The sequence below is a fragment of the Parambassis ranga genome, chromosome 2 (genome assembly GCF_900634625.1).
Source record: "Parambassis ranga chromosome 2, fParRan2.1, whole genome shotgun sequence".
In the NCBI taxonomy this organism is placed as follows: Eukaryota; Metazoa; Chordata; class Actinopteri; family Ambassidae; genus Parambassis; species Parambassis ranga.
In genome coordinates, this window is record NC_041023.1 from 11835672 (window position 1) to 11851494 (window position 15823).

A 15823-nucleotide genomic window follows, 5' to 3' on the forward strand; every position below is an offset into this window, starting at 1 on the left:
GGTCACATGACCAGTCAGCTGGTCTTCAGCACATCCGCCTGACCCGCTACTGTTTACAAATCAGCAGACAGTCCGACAGAGCAGAATGAGGATCCCTGCATGATCTGAACAGGTACCTGAACAGCACCGAGATCCCGTAACTGCTAACTGACCGCTCTCTGCTGCCAGTCATGGTCGTGTCAACCTGTGTATGCGCGCGCCTGTGTGTGTGTGTGGAGTGTTGTAACTTCGTCTCGTGGTGCTCGCAGTGGCAGCTGTGTCGGAAGTAAAGACAGGCCCTTGGGTCGGCTCGTTTACTGGCTAACATAGGCTAGCATCATATTAGCTTTCCTGCTTCCTGTCATCTCCTGGCATATCCATTCACGTGACAGCTACAGTATGCCAAAGAAAGTTTATAAAATCCCGTAGCCTTTATTTAGCATCGTTAGCCGACACAGGGTACAAGCTAGCTTGGCTGTTGTTTGGAGTGTTGCCTTCTCTGCTTCGATAGTCCGTCTGGTTGCAACCATTTTTCAAATTATAGACAAACTCTCAATGCTGGGTAAATATTAACGAGTCAACAGTGCAGGAAAACGTTTGGTAAAGCGCAGTATTCCTTTAACATATGAAGTCGGGACGGACCACCGTGCATGGCAGATTAACTGATGAGTTCAGGTTAGTAACAGCTAACACTGCCTGTCTGAACGCTTTCATGCGCTTTGACACACACCTCTCCACTCTGCCAAGGACCTGTCTAATACAAATATCTGTCTGTGTGAGAAGGTAGTCTATCATTTTTCGACAGTAGGGACACAGGGCCATGACTGAAACCTGTTGTCTGTTGTTTAGGGAAGGCCTTTACTGGTTTACCTTTACTAATAACCGCATCAGTTAGAGGAAAAATGATTTGTAGTTCAATTGTGTGAACTTGCTGAAAACTTAAAAGTTAGTTTGTATATATTTTGAACAGATATTCTTCTTGCATGTTCGTCTTTCACTGCAGGTCTCCCTCCAGCTTGTAGGGTGTTGTTAAAACAAAGTTGTCTGATCTCTGAATACAGTTGTATACATCAGTAAGCAGGAAAAGAGTGGTTCAAAGTGATAAAATTGTCATGTAATTCACCAGAAATGAGTTCATATCAGAGGAAAAACTCATCTTGTGACTTTTTGTGGGTGTCCAGAGCCCCCAGGTTACCATCCACAATCACTGTTCTAGTTGTGCAGACAGACAGTGGTCTGTCAGATTTCATCTCGGGTAATTCAATCAGTCAAGACCTAGCAAGTTCACAGTATTTTGCCAAGGTTATAGTTCCAAGCATGTTCTCAGCCTCTTGCGGAGCATGTGACTGCAAAGGCTCCTGAGCTCTCACTGTGCACTGAAGTAGAGGCATGTGAGTTTGTTTAGCTGGGCTGTTTCAGTTTGACTAAGCAACAATCTGCTTCTTTGACTGTAGCTGCCAGCACTCGATGCTTTTTGAATATTCATCCTCAAAAAAGCCCATGGAAAGATTTGTGTTCTGTATTTATTTAGCTTTTGACTACTTTAGACAAAGACTAGTAAACAGGCTTAGTTAATGACTATTATTAGTTAAGTTTGGACTTGTTTGAGAAATATAGAAGGATTTTCCAGAAATGAAAACAAATCTGCTGTTGTAATTTAGTCAAATGTCTCCAAATAGAAATAATGAAACAACGTTACCAAAACATTGAATACAATTGAGTAATCTGGGTTTAGCCCTTTTGCCTCAAGGCCAGTGAGCTTGGAGCTATTTCTGCTTATTTCCAAATGAACAGCAGATCCACTTGTGGGCCAGTGGCAAAAACCTGCTAAGTTATCCCTATATTTTTCAACTTGGATGCTGTCTTATTGTCTCCACCAAAATGTTCAGCTGATCTGAAGCGTTCTCATGACATTAAAGAATGTGACGCTGCCTGGCTTCGACCAAGTGGAAAAACAAAGACACAGAGGGAAGTGTTGGCTCAGATCACTTTCAGGCTGAATGTGAGTGAAGGGGAAGTGAAAAGTGAAATGTTCTGCACAATAATTGGGATGTTTGAGAGAAGAGGTTTGACTGGTTGTGTGACTGCACAGTTTCATTACACTTTACGCAGGCCAAGGCACAACAACTTTTATTTTTTTGAAGTGGTGTTTGAGGTGATGACTTTGAGAGGAAAAAAAAAATGAAAAAAATGACCTGACACAGTTTGCATATAGCTTCCCAAGCATTTGCTTGTAAATCCCAGCAACAGATCATCTACCTCTGAACAGATGGATTCACTGTTATTTGTCTGTTGATTTATTTATGCATTTCATTATGTATTGATTTGATTATTTCATGAAAGATTCGTGTTTTGAATTATTGAGGTGTCTCCAGGTGCTGTGGATTAAATTATGCAGAAGCTAATTTGCCTTGATTATTATGTTGTAAAGTTAGGATGTCATTTTACGTTCAACTCCGAGTTGAAGTAATGAAAGCAGCAGAAGGCTAAGAGAAGACTTGCCTTGGGCAAGACTGTGCTAACACTTCCAAGTCCTCAAATCTCTTGCATCATATTTCACTTTCTCATAACTATTCTCAGACAAATAAAAGATATAGCAACGAGTCATCTGTAAAGGCCTCTTTAGAAAGGTTACTTCTTTATTTGTGAAAAGAAGAGACAGTTTTAAATTTGTCTGCAGGCCCACAGGAACAGTGTTCTTCTAAATGTCTTCACCATCTCTATGCATGTCTGTTAATAATAATATGTATAATACTGTTAATATATGTAGCTAATCAGGAGACACCATTCCAGTCTTTTAATGTAAAACAAAGGAAAACGGTTATTATACCTATTCACCACATTCCTCTGTTTTTCACTGTAGTGGGGATTAGTTCCGATTATTTAATGGGATAATATCACTTTCATGAGAGAAGGGAGGAAAAACCCCTCCGACTTAAAGAGAGCATTAGTCTTTGAGTAGAACAGATGTTTCCCTAGAAAACAGGCACATACATTATGCATATAAAATAATTTCTATTCTGATGGCATGTGGAGCTAATTTATCGAGCAGCGTTTCATTCACATGGTTAATAGGTTTAAGAGATGCCTTTGTTGTGTTATTTCCACAAATATTAAAGGGAAAGAAAACGTAATGCTCTCTGGACGCCTGCTATTCTGTAAGGCCTGTGTATTAGGCAAACCATATTCATAAACGTGGAATAATCCCAAGCCGGATAAAGAATGGAGACAGGATTGGTTAACCTAGATTGTGATGTTTCGCAGAGAAAGTGAAACTTTCCTCAAATCTTGGCAGAGAATTGTTGGCTCAAGACTTACCTGGTCAGGATCTTGTTTACACAACACTAGTATCTACCAGATAATAGATGCTGCCTGCAGTTTGATAATCCCTTCACATTGTGAAAGGATAATACAATATGATCTTCTATAACTTATATTTCCTTAATTGTTCCAGAACCTCTGCTGTCTATATGCCATTTGATGTGACATCAGAATATTTAATTAATGCATTCATTTGCCTTCTTAATGACCTCATTAGCTTTGGTAGTTATGTTCAGTATATCACAATGAGTGCAGTGGAACATCAGGCAGCTTCAAGTGCTTCATGTTAATTTCAGCCATTCTTCACCGACTGTAATCACTGTCAGTGTTTAATTTTTGCTGCATGGTGGACACACAGATGGTTGTACAGTAGTATAACCAAACTTCTTAATGAACAAAGCAGTGGATTTTATATCAAATACCTCCCTGGCTGTACAGCTACATTAGGTTTAAAGGGATATGAGGTTATTATAGCTGTTTATTAGTATTCCACATTTTCCTTTGTCAACTTCTACTTTTACTGCTGTTCTGTTGACTTCTATTGCACCAAATTTGTCTTTCTATTCTATTGTTTCTCTTCCTTTTCATTCTGCACTGAGGGTATTAAGTTTTATTTTACATATTTCTTCTTGCAGAGACATCCTTTTCTTTCGAGTCTTGACTGAGGAGAACCTTGAGGCTGTGACAGTAAGTACTGAAACCAGACTAGTCAAGAGTTTTTTGGTTTTATTTAGTTGTGGTATGACTGATTGCAGTGTATAGTATTTGCCTGTCCAGGAGGGCAGGGTGCATTTTGCAAAAGAGCAAAACCCCTGTTTAAGGAGAGTCAGCAAAGAAGATGCCTGTCAGCACAGGTTCTGATCGAAGATCAGTGTTCCTAATCGGTAGAAGGGAATCTATTGTGGCTTATCACCTGGCATTTTTGGGCGTTCAAAAGTCATGCATATCAGAACATGAAGCTCTGCTTACTTCTGTTACTTTTTGTTAATTGATGTTGTTTGTTAATTGATGCTGTTTTTGTTTTTTATTTCAAGGTCCAAGACCACCCGGGTCGCGGTCATGCAGCACCCTAATTTTGAGACCCGTCACCCTCTCCAGACTGATGAGCAGCAGGAGACTGGCTTTGACCCTCTCCAAAATTTCAACAAGAACCGCAGCAGTATGTCACCTCAGTGCTAATCTGACAGTCGTGCCTTGTCCTGGGACCTACACATATATGATAACATACCAGGACTTCTGTCATTTTAGACCTGTGGCTTTTATATTTTTGTACTCTAGTTTATGACATAAGTTCATAAATGCAGCCCCTTTCCAAAAATCTAAAATAGAGGATAAAGGGATAAAGTTTGCTTGGACATCCTAACAGTGCCATGTCACAGAGTGTAAGATACAGTCATGATAGGGTTCATGATAGAGATAATAAAAACAAAATTTAGGCCTGAGTTGAGTGTGAGTCAGAGATGTGGCTTGCACTGCCTCCAGGCTGAGGGTGTTTTTATGTTTACGTGTGAGAGAGAGACAATGTTGGGGGCTGGCATGTTGTGGAACTGATGAATATTCATACTGAGCGTCCCTGTGGAATGATCTACTCCTGTAACTAATGTTGATAGACAGCTCTCCAACTGGAATGCATGTTCACCTGCAGGCCAAATTACACTTATTACCAGCAATAAAGAGGAAGAAGAGTATGGAGCTTTACTTTGTGTCATGACTTCCCTGCTTCTGGCATTTTCTGAAGCCCCAAAAAATAACTCCTGGGTCATTGAAGAAGCAGTAAAAGCAGTTGTCAAAGGTTATGCTTTTGTTTATGATGTCACATACATAAGATTTGAAGGTAGGGTAGGAGATTTCATTCTGATGCACTTTTTGTTAAATTAGTGTAACTCCTCTTTACAATCCGATAGCAACCGATTAGTTTGTCAGTTTCGCTTTAAAACGAAGAATATTAATCATCTGTGGAAGCTATAAAATGCTAAAAACATCAGCCAATCCTACGAGGCGCCCCTGCTCGTATAGTTAGCTGGTTGTCACTCTCTTCCTACTTCCTACTACGCATCAGAGAGGTACGTGCGTGATGGCCGAAGTCACAGACTGGTTAGGAGGCGTGGCTTCGGGGTGAGCTCCGAGAGTAAGGGGTGTGTGTTTACTTTCAAAATCTGGCTGACTCTCACTGAGTTTTCAAAATCTCCTACCCTACCTTTAAATTTCTACTTTCACTCACTAGTACTTGCTGTTTATGTCTCCCCCTCGTGGTTGTGTTTTTGTCTGTTTCTACCAGGAGGGTCTCTTGACAGCAGCACTTACTCACAGTCTCAGTCAACCTTCCTTTCATACAGGTAAGATTTTCCAGGATCACCTTCAGTGGCTAGATGGTGAACTCAACTCTCTGCTCCAGCCTCTGAGTTTACTCCTGGATGACACATTAGATAGAATACCATGCCCAATTTGGGTTGAGACGCTCATAAATCTCCTCATCCTCCGCCTACCCTCCCCTGTGCAGGAAAGAATGGGACGACTTGTTCCTCAACAGTAATTACCTGGCCAGGATCCGGCAGGCAGGCATCAACGGTCGGCTGAGGAGCAGCCGCTTTCGGAGCGTATGCTGGAAGGTAACTGCCAAATGGAACAAGCAGCCCTATCGAGTTTGATTAAAGGGGCTTTGGCAAATTCCCTGCCACAGAAAACATTGCAGTTATGGCAGCTTACAGACCCTGTTTGCTGGATGTAGGAACCTAAAGTTTGATAATATAAATATCCTGGATTTGTGTATCCTTTGTTAGATGTAACATGCACTGACCTCTGCTCTGTGTGTCTGTAGTTGTATCTGGAGGTTCTTCCAGAAGACAAGGGGCAGTGGATTAACAAGACCAAAGAGCTCCGGGCCCAGTATGAGAAGATTAAAGAGACGGTGAGAGCGCCACCCTGTGGCCACTTCCTGTAGTATGCTGAGATTTATTTCAGCTACTACAGACATTTTAAGTGGGGAAAAAAACTGTTAATACATTGCTGTAGTTAATGTAGTTGTGTGTGTAGTGATGCAAGAAATGAGTGATCACTGGGCTGTCACAGGCTCTAATGATTGGCTTTGTAATTGTTTTTTGTCACAGCACATCACTAACCCCCGAAAGGCTGCAGGCCAGCAGGACCTGGTGGTCAACAACCCGCTGTCCCAGGATGAGGGGGTGAGTGAAATCCGTTTTTGAGTGGATCATGAAGTACAGGTTTATGTCATTTTGTATTTAGAAAGGCGCTGATTTTATTTTCTAATAGGCAATAAAGGAATTATTAAAAAAATGTTTAAAACAAATCATCAAGCACAAAGTTTTCTTATTGAGTTGCCACACAAACAATAACATAAATAAGTAAAATAAATAAGTACAAAAGACTTCTTGATTTATTAATCAAGGACATAAATAGACAGTTGAATTGGTTCAATTATTGTTAAAAATGTTACAGAGAGCTTTTCACTGTGTTATTAGAGAGACCGTCTGACTTGTGTTATGTCATTAATTGTTGGATTTTTTTTATCCACTTGCTCACTAATTTGTCATTGTTCTTAATGTGCCGGGACAATCATTCTTTCAGCTCTACATTCTTTTTTAACTAACATCTTCTCCTGTCCTGCCCAGAGCCTGTGGAACAAGTTCTTCCAGGATAAAGAACTGAAGGGAATGATCAAGCAGGACGTGTTAAGAACGTCAGTATCTCTGACACACAGTGTTGTTGTTTTTGTCACCATACCTAAAGTACACGTTCTATTTGTTTCATTTCTATAAGATTCCCTGAGATCTGTTACTTCCAGGATGAGGATGTGAGGACCAAGCTGACAGATATTCTGTTCTGTTATGCCAGAGAAAACGAACAGTTGTTGTATAAACAGGTAGGACCACCTACTGTCCCATCTTCTCCTGTTTTGTTGGTTTATTTTAGAGAATGACAGTGTTGATAATCTAGGCTTGTGCGGGTTTGTGTTTGTTCCAGATGAGCTCAGACAGAAGAACAAAATGCCTTTGTAACCTAATCATTATCAGTGTCTGTAACAGGTGCCAGTAAGCGAATAGATGGCCTGTAGAGCATCTTTTTTGCAAAATGGAAGTGACACATGGCCGGGCAGTGGCTAACAATATCTAAATTAAACCTGTCATCATGGATTAGAAACCTCGTGCATCACTATTAAAGAAACACTGACCACAAATGAACCATATTTTCTCTCTCCCCCTGCCCTTACATGTCCGCTATCCCTTTTCCTATTTTTTTCTGTCTGTAGGGGATGCATGAGTTGCTGGCTCCCATAGTATTTGTACTGCACTGTGACCATCAAGCTTTTCAGCATGCCAGTGAGACAGCCACCCCCAGGTCAGTCGTAAAACAGAGTCTGTCTCCGTTTAGCTGCCATTAACACCTTTAATATGATTTAACATTTATCTAGACAAAGATGAAATTTAAGGGGGTTCTGTTTGTTTTTTCACAGTGATGAGATGAAGTGTCTGTTGAACCCAGTGTACCTTGAGCACGATGCCTAGTGAGTACATTCATATCAGATAAGCAAGAAGTATCCAGCTCACAAAATGTAGAGAAGATTGAAGCAAGGCGTCTGGACTTGTAGAGTCTGGACTTGTAGAGTCTGGACTCTACAAGTCCAGACTCCTTGCTTCAATCTTCTCTACGTATGATGATCTGGATGACTGAGAATCTTCATCAACAGCTCACAAAATGTTTTTTCTCATTTATTTCTGTCTCTCTCTCCCTACACACACACTCTGTAGTGCCATGTTCTCACAACTAATGGAGACTGCAGAGCCGTGGTTCTCCAGCTTTGAGAGGGAAATCAGGAAGGTCAGTTTGATGTCAAGAACTGCTTTTGACATTGACTTTACAACAATTGATTGCATGTTGTTCCACAATATTGACTGATTGCACATGCCATTACATTTACACTTAGTTGTAATCCTGAAGATTGCAGTCCAGGTTGATTTGATGTCTCAGATGGTTACCATGGTAACAGCAGTGTAATTTAATACAAGTTAGCAAATTTACTAGACCAGACATATTTCATGTAAATTCTTCACAGTATGAGCCACTCAGTGTCTTTTAAAGTGAGTACAACTTGCCAAAATATGTGGGGAATGTTTATCAACCAGATGGACACAGATGCTGCTAACTGATGTTTATATAATGATAGACCAGTTATGTAATAATCTGCTCCCCTAGGGTAAGGAAGAGATGCTGACCAGCATCCCATTCGCTCGGCCTCAGGATGCTGGGCCATCTGTTGCCATAGTGACCAAAGTCAACCGTATCCAGGACCAGCTGGTGAAAAAGCATGACATAGAGCTGCACATGCATCTCAACCGGCTGGAGATCGCCCCTCAAATCTATGGCATGTCAGTATTAACACCTTCGGTTCATTTGATTCTCTTCTTCACCCACAACTGTATACAAATGCAATTACCCTGTTTGTCTGTGTGTGTTTAGTCGGTGGGTTCGTCTGCTGTTTGGCCGTGAATTTCCTCTCCAGGACCTGCTGGTGGTGTGGGATGCCTTGTTTGCTGATAGCATCACTCTGGACTTGGTGGACTACATATTTGTGGCCATGCTGCTCTACATCCGAGATGCTCGTATGCTTCATTTATTACTTAAATAATCCAATAATGCTATGTATGGTCTTTGTAGCAAGTCATTTCTCAGTTAAATAGAAGAATGTGAAATAAAATACAGTAAATACTTTTTCTGCCATAAATACAAGTGGAATTATAATTATAACTACTAATCAGCAAACATCATCCATGTCTGTGTGTTAGGGATTCAATGAAATGAAATGTAATGTTCTGAAACCACTGATCCTGCACTTGCATGCTCTGATTATGACAGACAGACCCTCTGCTGGGTAGCACTGTCGCAACTAAATGTCAGAAAAAATGCGAGAAGCTCACCAGTGGAGAGGTGTCTTTCTCAAGGGTCGCAGTTTGATGGAAACAAGCTAGTGTAGTCTGTGTGCATGCGATGATTTTTTTTGTGCATTCTGTTTTTTTCACACATGTTCAAATTAATATTTTTTTTCAGTCATTGCCAGTAACTTCCAGACCTGCCTGGGCCTGTTAATGCACTACCCTCCAATAGAAGACATCAATGCTCTGCTGCAAAAGTCTTTGTTCCTACGGGATCCCAAAGTAAGCTACTGACATAATAATTGGAATAAATTCATTGTTATTGTGTCACAGTCAAGCATGTAGTTTAGTGATACTGTTTATGTTTTTGATTCAACAATCAATGAATTTTAATCTCACTTGTAGTGGCTCCTCCTGCTTCTTTCTGGCACTTATTGCTGCAGAGGATGTGCCGCATTAAACAGTAATCATTTGACCTGTTTTCTTGCATAGGAAGTAGAAGATTTGCAGAAGTGAAACACTCGGGTTAAAGCCTCGAGCAACAGTCAGGGTGTAAAGCATTTATACAATGTGTTCATATGAGTAAATATAAGTTAAAAGTAGCAGCAAGCGTTTCACTTCCTTATACAGTTGGTTACAATGTGATGATTTCAAGGCACTTACAGTAAATAAATGAACCATAGAATCATTGAAGCATGCTCTGCAGTTAATGAGAGGAAGTTCAACAGATATTTATAGCTTATGTACTGTACTTGTACTGTATGGTTACTTGAACGGATTAGGCCTTTGTATGTAATCCATGAATAAATGTCGTACTGTTGCAGTTACTAGTCACTAAGATAATTTTCTTAATCTATCCACCATAGCAAATACAACATACTGTATGACAAACCCATCCACATATAAAAATATATATTTTAAGTTAAAAATGCGGGAATGGTAGCATGATTGGATTCTTGGCAACCATACAGGTCAGGTTTTCATTTGAACACAGTGTTCAGTCATTCAGTAAATTGCTTTATTTTATTACTCAAACAGCTGTGACCAAGGTGGGACTGTATCTTATCAGTGTCCCAACAGGTTTGTCCTGCTGCATCTAAATGTTTACAATTGTATTTCAACACACAGCCGAGGAAGGTTTCTTATTGAATATGGTATAAACACATTATCAACAGGTCAACAATTCTCACTGCTGCTGTTAACAAAACATCTGTATTAAAACTGACATGGCCGACTGTTTAAAGAGGAAAGTTACTGCCCTGACATCAAAACATTTCAGTTCCCAAATTACAGTTACTTTGTAAGTGTTATAGCTGCATCCTCTCGCAACAATGTATTTGTAATGATAGATCAGTGTGACTGAAAAACAGTGAGAGCTAGGTGTTGGCTGTCAATGTATGTGTGGAATTAACACTCATTTAACTGTCAAAGGCTGGTTTGTTTCTATATTTCGGAACTGAATCTGAATCTGTCGGCCTGAGAAGGAGCTGAACATTTATGTCATTATATATATATATATATATATTTTCTGTCACACACCTCTTATAAATACATTTATTCAATTTAAAACCTTGTCACACACTTTCACATGCAGAACATTCACAGTCTTGCGTACATCAGACAGCAGTGGTTCTTTGACCTCACTGTTCTGGTACAAATTATCTCCTGCCCCTCCCAACATATTTACTGACCTGTACTCATAAACACAGCAGCTTGCCAAACTGTTGTCTACTACTCTCCTGGATTCAAACTCTTGGATGGTGGTGATCCAACATGACATTGTTTCCCCCAGTTTAATAACCGCGTCACATCACGTCCACATCATATTTACACCTGGGGGGTCGTCATCTATATTAACAGCAAGAAGGAGCTTGTTGCTCATAAGTAGTGACTCAGAAATGCATGTATTCACCATGCATGGACGGAGGTTTAACATTGATGTGTTTACTTATTTGTTTATCACGCACAACAGAATTGTTTATGCTGTCCCTTGTTTTGCAGAACAATCCGCGCCCTGTGAACTACCAGTTCCAGCAGAACCTGGATTACTACAAAACAAGGGGAGCTGACCTGATGAACAAGACACGGTGAAATACAGACACAGTTATTCAATGTTATTATTCATAAATATTAATAACCTCAGCCTTTTTGACCGACTGCCCTTCCAGGTCCACTTCCAGTACAAAAGCTGCACCCCTGAACATCAACAAGGTCTCCAGCAGCTTGCTGAACTTCGGCAGGAAACTCATCAGTCCAGCCATGTCGGGGGCATCCAGCGGCATCTCGCCGATCAACTGTGAGGTACACTCCACTTCCTCCTCCTCCTCGTCCACTTCTCCTGCCTCAGCAACTCCACCCGTCCTCCCGCACCCACTGGCTGAGCCCCCCGTCCAGGTGTCGATCCAGGGCCAGGCCCATACTCAGCACTACCGCCTGCTCAAGTCTGAAAGCATGCCTGTCCACCTCAGCAAAGGTGAGCAACAACACACAGATGCATAGGAAAACTGCTTCAGATTTGTTGCAAGACCAGCAACACATCCTACTTACATCAACTAATGTGCTTTTATGTTGGCAGTTTTGTAATTGGTGAATTTTTTGCATGTTCAGTTTAACCCTGACTATCTTAATATCGTCAACCATTTGTTTGTGTGGTTGTGGCAGCATCAGCTTTGACTATCCTGTCTGTTAGATGGAGTTTTAGGTGGCGTGTCTCAGGTCTGTCTCCCAGCCCAGACTCACACTGACACACAAGGTAACTGCTACCATGGCAACTGCTTGTGTGACACGCCCTCCTCATTTATCCATGCTTTTGTCTGACATTGCATGTCAAAACACCAGTTGTGATTTGTTTGTGTGTTGTTGCTGCTAGATAGGTTCACATTACAGATATTATCTCCTGCATGTGTTACTAAAATATGACCAGCAGAGGGCGATCACAGCTACAGGATTACTTGTCAGTAGTGTTTATTATGGCTGTTTAAGGCTTTGTTTAGACTTGTGTGTTGATTTGTGTGTAGTGTTGGTAAGTTTGTCTGTTTTTCTTTGCCTTAACCAACAAAATGCAAAGAAATATTTTGTGTGCTAATTAATAATAGACCAAAATAAACAGATTAAGAATGAATTCATAAATAAAGAGCTCTTACAAACCAGCTAATTATGTTTTAATTTAAATGATACATTAAAAAAAAATTAATGAATAGAGCAGCAGCATGATCCCTGGCCACTGAATAACTGGCCAGTCAGAGCTCTGGCATAACATAAGTTAAAGCAAGTCAGGACATGGAAACAAAAAGTTTAATTAATTACCGGTATTCTCTTTAATTTTAAGATTGACTTGTTAATTTAAAGGCAGAATTAGTACATATAATTATTGACTGGTAAAATTATTTTAAGATTAAGGCCCATTTAAATGCAAATTTAATAAATCATTCCATATTCACTCTTATATTTTAACAGTTTCTTTACTATAAAAGGACATGAAATTATTGTTATTATTTCTTCTCAAGAATAAGTACATCATTGTACAAACAGTAGTAGGAGTTTTACTTGTTATCTGAAACTTACTGACATTTTTTCTGGCCCAAAGTTGGATCTTTTGTTAAATAATTGTATTAAACATGAATATTTCTATTGTTTAATAACAAGCAAACATTAAGATCACTCATCTGTAACTCTCTTAGGCCAAAACTCTTGGACGGTCAGCTCCTCACCCAGCATAGAAAGCCTCTCTGGCGGTCGGGCTCAATCCACTGCATCCCCACCTCTTCCACTGTCCAGAGGCAGTGATGTGAGCACTTCATCCCCCCCACTGTCTGCCACCAAGAAAGAGTCTTTCTTCAATATCACCCGCTCTCGCTCCCACAGCAAGACCATGGGCAAGAAAGAGACGGTGATTTGTTTATATGTCATCTGTACCAGTCTCCTCTCTTGTATTCTTGTTGTGTGTTTTTCCTTTTTTCATTTTCTCTCACAGCATCAGCCCCATAAATCCTTTCACTGTGGAATCCCCTTCAGTTTTATTATCTTTTGGTCATTGTGTATATGTGTGTAAAATCAACAGGAGGAGGACCTGGAAGCCCAGGTTTCTTTTCTTCAGGGCCAGATCAATGACCTGGAGGCCATGAGCAAGTACTGTGCCAAGATGATGAATTCACACATCTGTGAGTTCAGCTACATATTTTTAAGCCATTACATTTATTTTTAGCATCCAAGATAAAAATGTTAAAAATCCTAAAACCCTTCTTGTTTTAAGAAACACTCCAGTCATGTCAGTGTCTGCTCTAATTAATCCAACAGGTTTGTTTTTATGCAGAAAAAAAATGTTTACTCAGAATTAAGAGATTTTTTTTTTTTATTCGCTTTGTAGTAAATTATTTTGTGGCTGGTTGCTCAGTGATTCTTTCTCTGCAGGTAAAATCCAAGAAGTCATTCTTCAAGAACATCTGGAGAAAGAGGATGAGGTCCTGGTCTCACTGGCTGGACTCAAGCAGGTGAGTGTGTGAGCAGGGTTTTACTCAGACTTCCAGCAAAACAGATTTGTTTTTCAAATCAGATTTCACTCACCTCTTTTCTTTTGGCCTTGATCCTCTCAGATCAAAGACATCCTAAAGGGGTCGCTGCGCTTCAACCAGAGCCAGCTGGAGGCTGAGGAGAATGAAGAAATCACCATTGCTGATGATCACTATACCTCCACAGCAGCTGCTGAAACTGCTCTGAATAGCAACATTCACTACAGTGACCGCCAGCAGCAAAGAAACATCAGACAGAGCCGAGACTCTGATCTTGACGGGAGTGTGAGCATGGACGAGAAAGAAGAGGAGGAGCAGGGGATGACACCTCCCGAGCAACAGGTTAGTTAGCAATTCATCCATCTATTAGATGCCTGGAATTATTGCTTCACACTCCTGGCAGCAGTAGTGGTGCAGTTTAACACTCAGGTCAGACAGGATGGCTTTCAGTTGTCTGGCTGAGTTGTTTGACCTTCTCATCCAGCATCCTTTTAAATCTGATCATTTTCATGTCTACAGATTGTACCCTGTGTTCACAATGATCCAGTGTCTGTCCAGTGTCTGTACCAGAATTGCATTCTCTCACAGATTAAACCATGTGACACTGCATCTGCCCCATTAGGAATGAAACAATAACAGAATGATAACGCATAATACGGCTTTTGCATCATGATAATCAGGCTTTTACCTGTCTAAATCTCATCTGTGCAGGTGGCATCTTCTCTTGGCTCAGAGGGAAAGAACTGGGACGACTACATCCTAGTGTCCCAGGATGGAGACTTGCATCCCGAGGGGGGAGGAAGGGCTGCATCTGAGCGCACTCCGCCAATTAGACGAGGTCGTGGCATGGTGCGCATGGAACCGGAGGGTGCAGCTGGGACTTTCCATGACCCCCTGATGGGTGGCACCACCTCAGGCTCCTCCAGCCCAGACGATGGCTCCACCCACAGCAAGGACTCTGACTTTACTATTGTTAACCCGAACGACCTGTGAATGAGAAAATCACCCCTCTCCTCTTACTCTTATACTTGCTCTGTTTTATCTCCTACCCAGGAGTTCCTATAAAACAAAAACTGACTTGTCATTAAAGAGAGGAGAACCTGCAGTTTTTGGTGGAGCTGCTTAAAAATTGCACATGTGGACTGTGACGCTTTAAGTCACAAATACCTTATAATTTGTCTCTTTAACTGTCATCTGTGCCACTTCAGTCCTGTCTAAGCTGATGCTGAATGCTGTCTCATCTACCTAATGCCTGTCTTCCCATTATGCTGACCCATTTTATGGGTGCCATACAACTTCACCTGTCTTTCATGATTAACTGTAGTTCCCAGCTCTACAGAGAGAGGGAGCCATTGAACTGTTTAAGCCTGTCACTACATGACAACTCTGGAAAGTTGGACCTCAAACTGCAATTTACCTTCAGGGGGATGACTTCCTCCTGTTACTGTGCTGATGGGGAGTGTGACGCTTCTTCTGGATGTGGAGATGTGGCCATACCTCTGCCTGTGTAACATCTCTGTCTGTCTTTGTCTTTACAGAGGAAAGAAGGACGGTGTCCTCCAGTGTCACTTGTTGAGGGCAGCTTTCTCCCTCTTCTAAACCAGTGCCTCTGACCATTATTCTTCTCTCAACCAAACAAAACCTAACTCTGTGATCTTATTCTTCATTTTTGTCGTTTAGTGTTTTTTATTTTAAAGAAAATATTTTAACCATTTAGATCTTTAATTTTCCAGTTAAAAGTCATTAAATTATGGAATAAGCTTGCTTTTCCTTTGTTTTTAAATTGATTCCAATGTAAACATTTTAATGTGATAATTGAGAGTTTTCATTTCTCACATTACCAGTGAGTTCTCATGTTCTGTGGAAATTATGTAAAGCAGCACACAAAGAATGTCCCTCTAGCTGCCCATTCAGCATTATTAAACGTAGACCAATAAAACTACATTGCTCTTGCTACACCTTGATGTGATATTGTCTGTTTAAAACCTGCTTTGCTTGTTTTTTTAAAGACACTCAAGTACATTTTTTATGTGTTTAAATAGGTATTAAATTTCTCTCTTTTTTGTTTTTTTTTGAACCGTGATAATAGTCACACTCTTTTAACCCCACTGCATTGAATCTACAAAT

General features: G+C 40.6%; 1 protein-coding gene across 4 annotated transcripts; it reads left to right on the plus strand.

Annotated features, from left to right (window-relative positions):
* tbc1d5 (TBC1 domain family, member 5) lies at nt 1-14801 on the plus strand. Of its 4 annotated transcripts, XM_028428630.1 has the most exons (24): nt 81-112; nt 1869-1981; nt 3936-3987; nt 4335-4459; nt 5579-5636; nt 5801-5909; nt 6119-6208; nt 6408-6482; nt 6930-6997; nt 7078-7180; nt 7568-7656; nt 7772-7822; nt 8067-8136; nt 8512-8684; nt 8776-8918; nt 9364-9470; nt 11190-11275; nt 11357-11661; nt 11878-11940; nt 12869-13077; nt 13249-13348; nt 13599-13678; nt 13781-14038; nt 14408-14801. In XM_028428630.1, the coding sequence occupies exons 4-24, from the start codon at nt 4360-4362 to the stop codon at nt 14687-14689; spliced, it is 2619 nt and encodes an 872-aa protein (XP_028284431.1). In that variant the 5' UTR covers nt 81-112; nt 1869-1981; nt 3936-3987; nt 4335-4359; the 3' UTR covers nt 14690-14801. The 4 variants fall into 4 exon arrangements, with proteins under 4 accessions (XP_028284414.1, XP_028284439.1, XP_028284431.1 ...); XM_028428613.1 differs by lacking the exon at nt 1869-1981 and having other exon boundaries at nt 1-112; XM_028428622.1 differs by lacking the exons at nt 81-112; nt 1869-1981 and adding an exon at nt 240-654.
* The last annotated feature ends 1022 nt before the right edge of the window (nt 14802-15823 follow it).

Bases quoted from the DNA above. Each gene is read 5' to 3' on its own strand.
- tbc1d5 (XM_028428613.1), top strand. From the start codon at position 4,360: ATGCAGCACCCTAATTTTGAGACCCGTCACCCTCTCCAGACTGATGAG. The intron at 5,910-6,118 runs GTAACTGCCAAA...GTGTGTCTGTAG, and splicing joins TTCGGAGCGTATGCTGGAAG to TTGTATCTGGAGGTTCTTCC. The intron at 11,276-11,356 runs GTGAAATACAGA...CTGCCCTTCCAG, and splicing joins GACCTGATGAACAAGACACG to GTCCACTTCCAGTACAAAAG.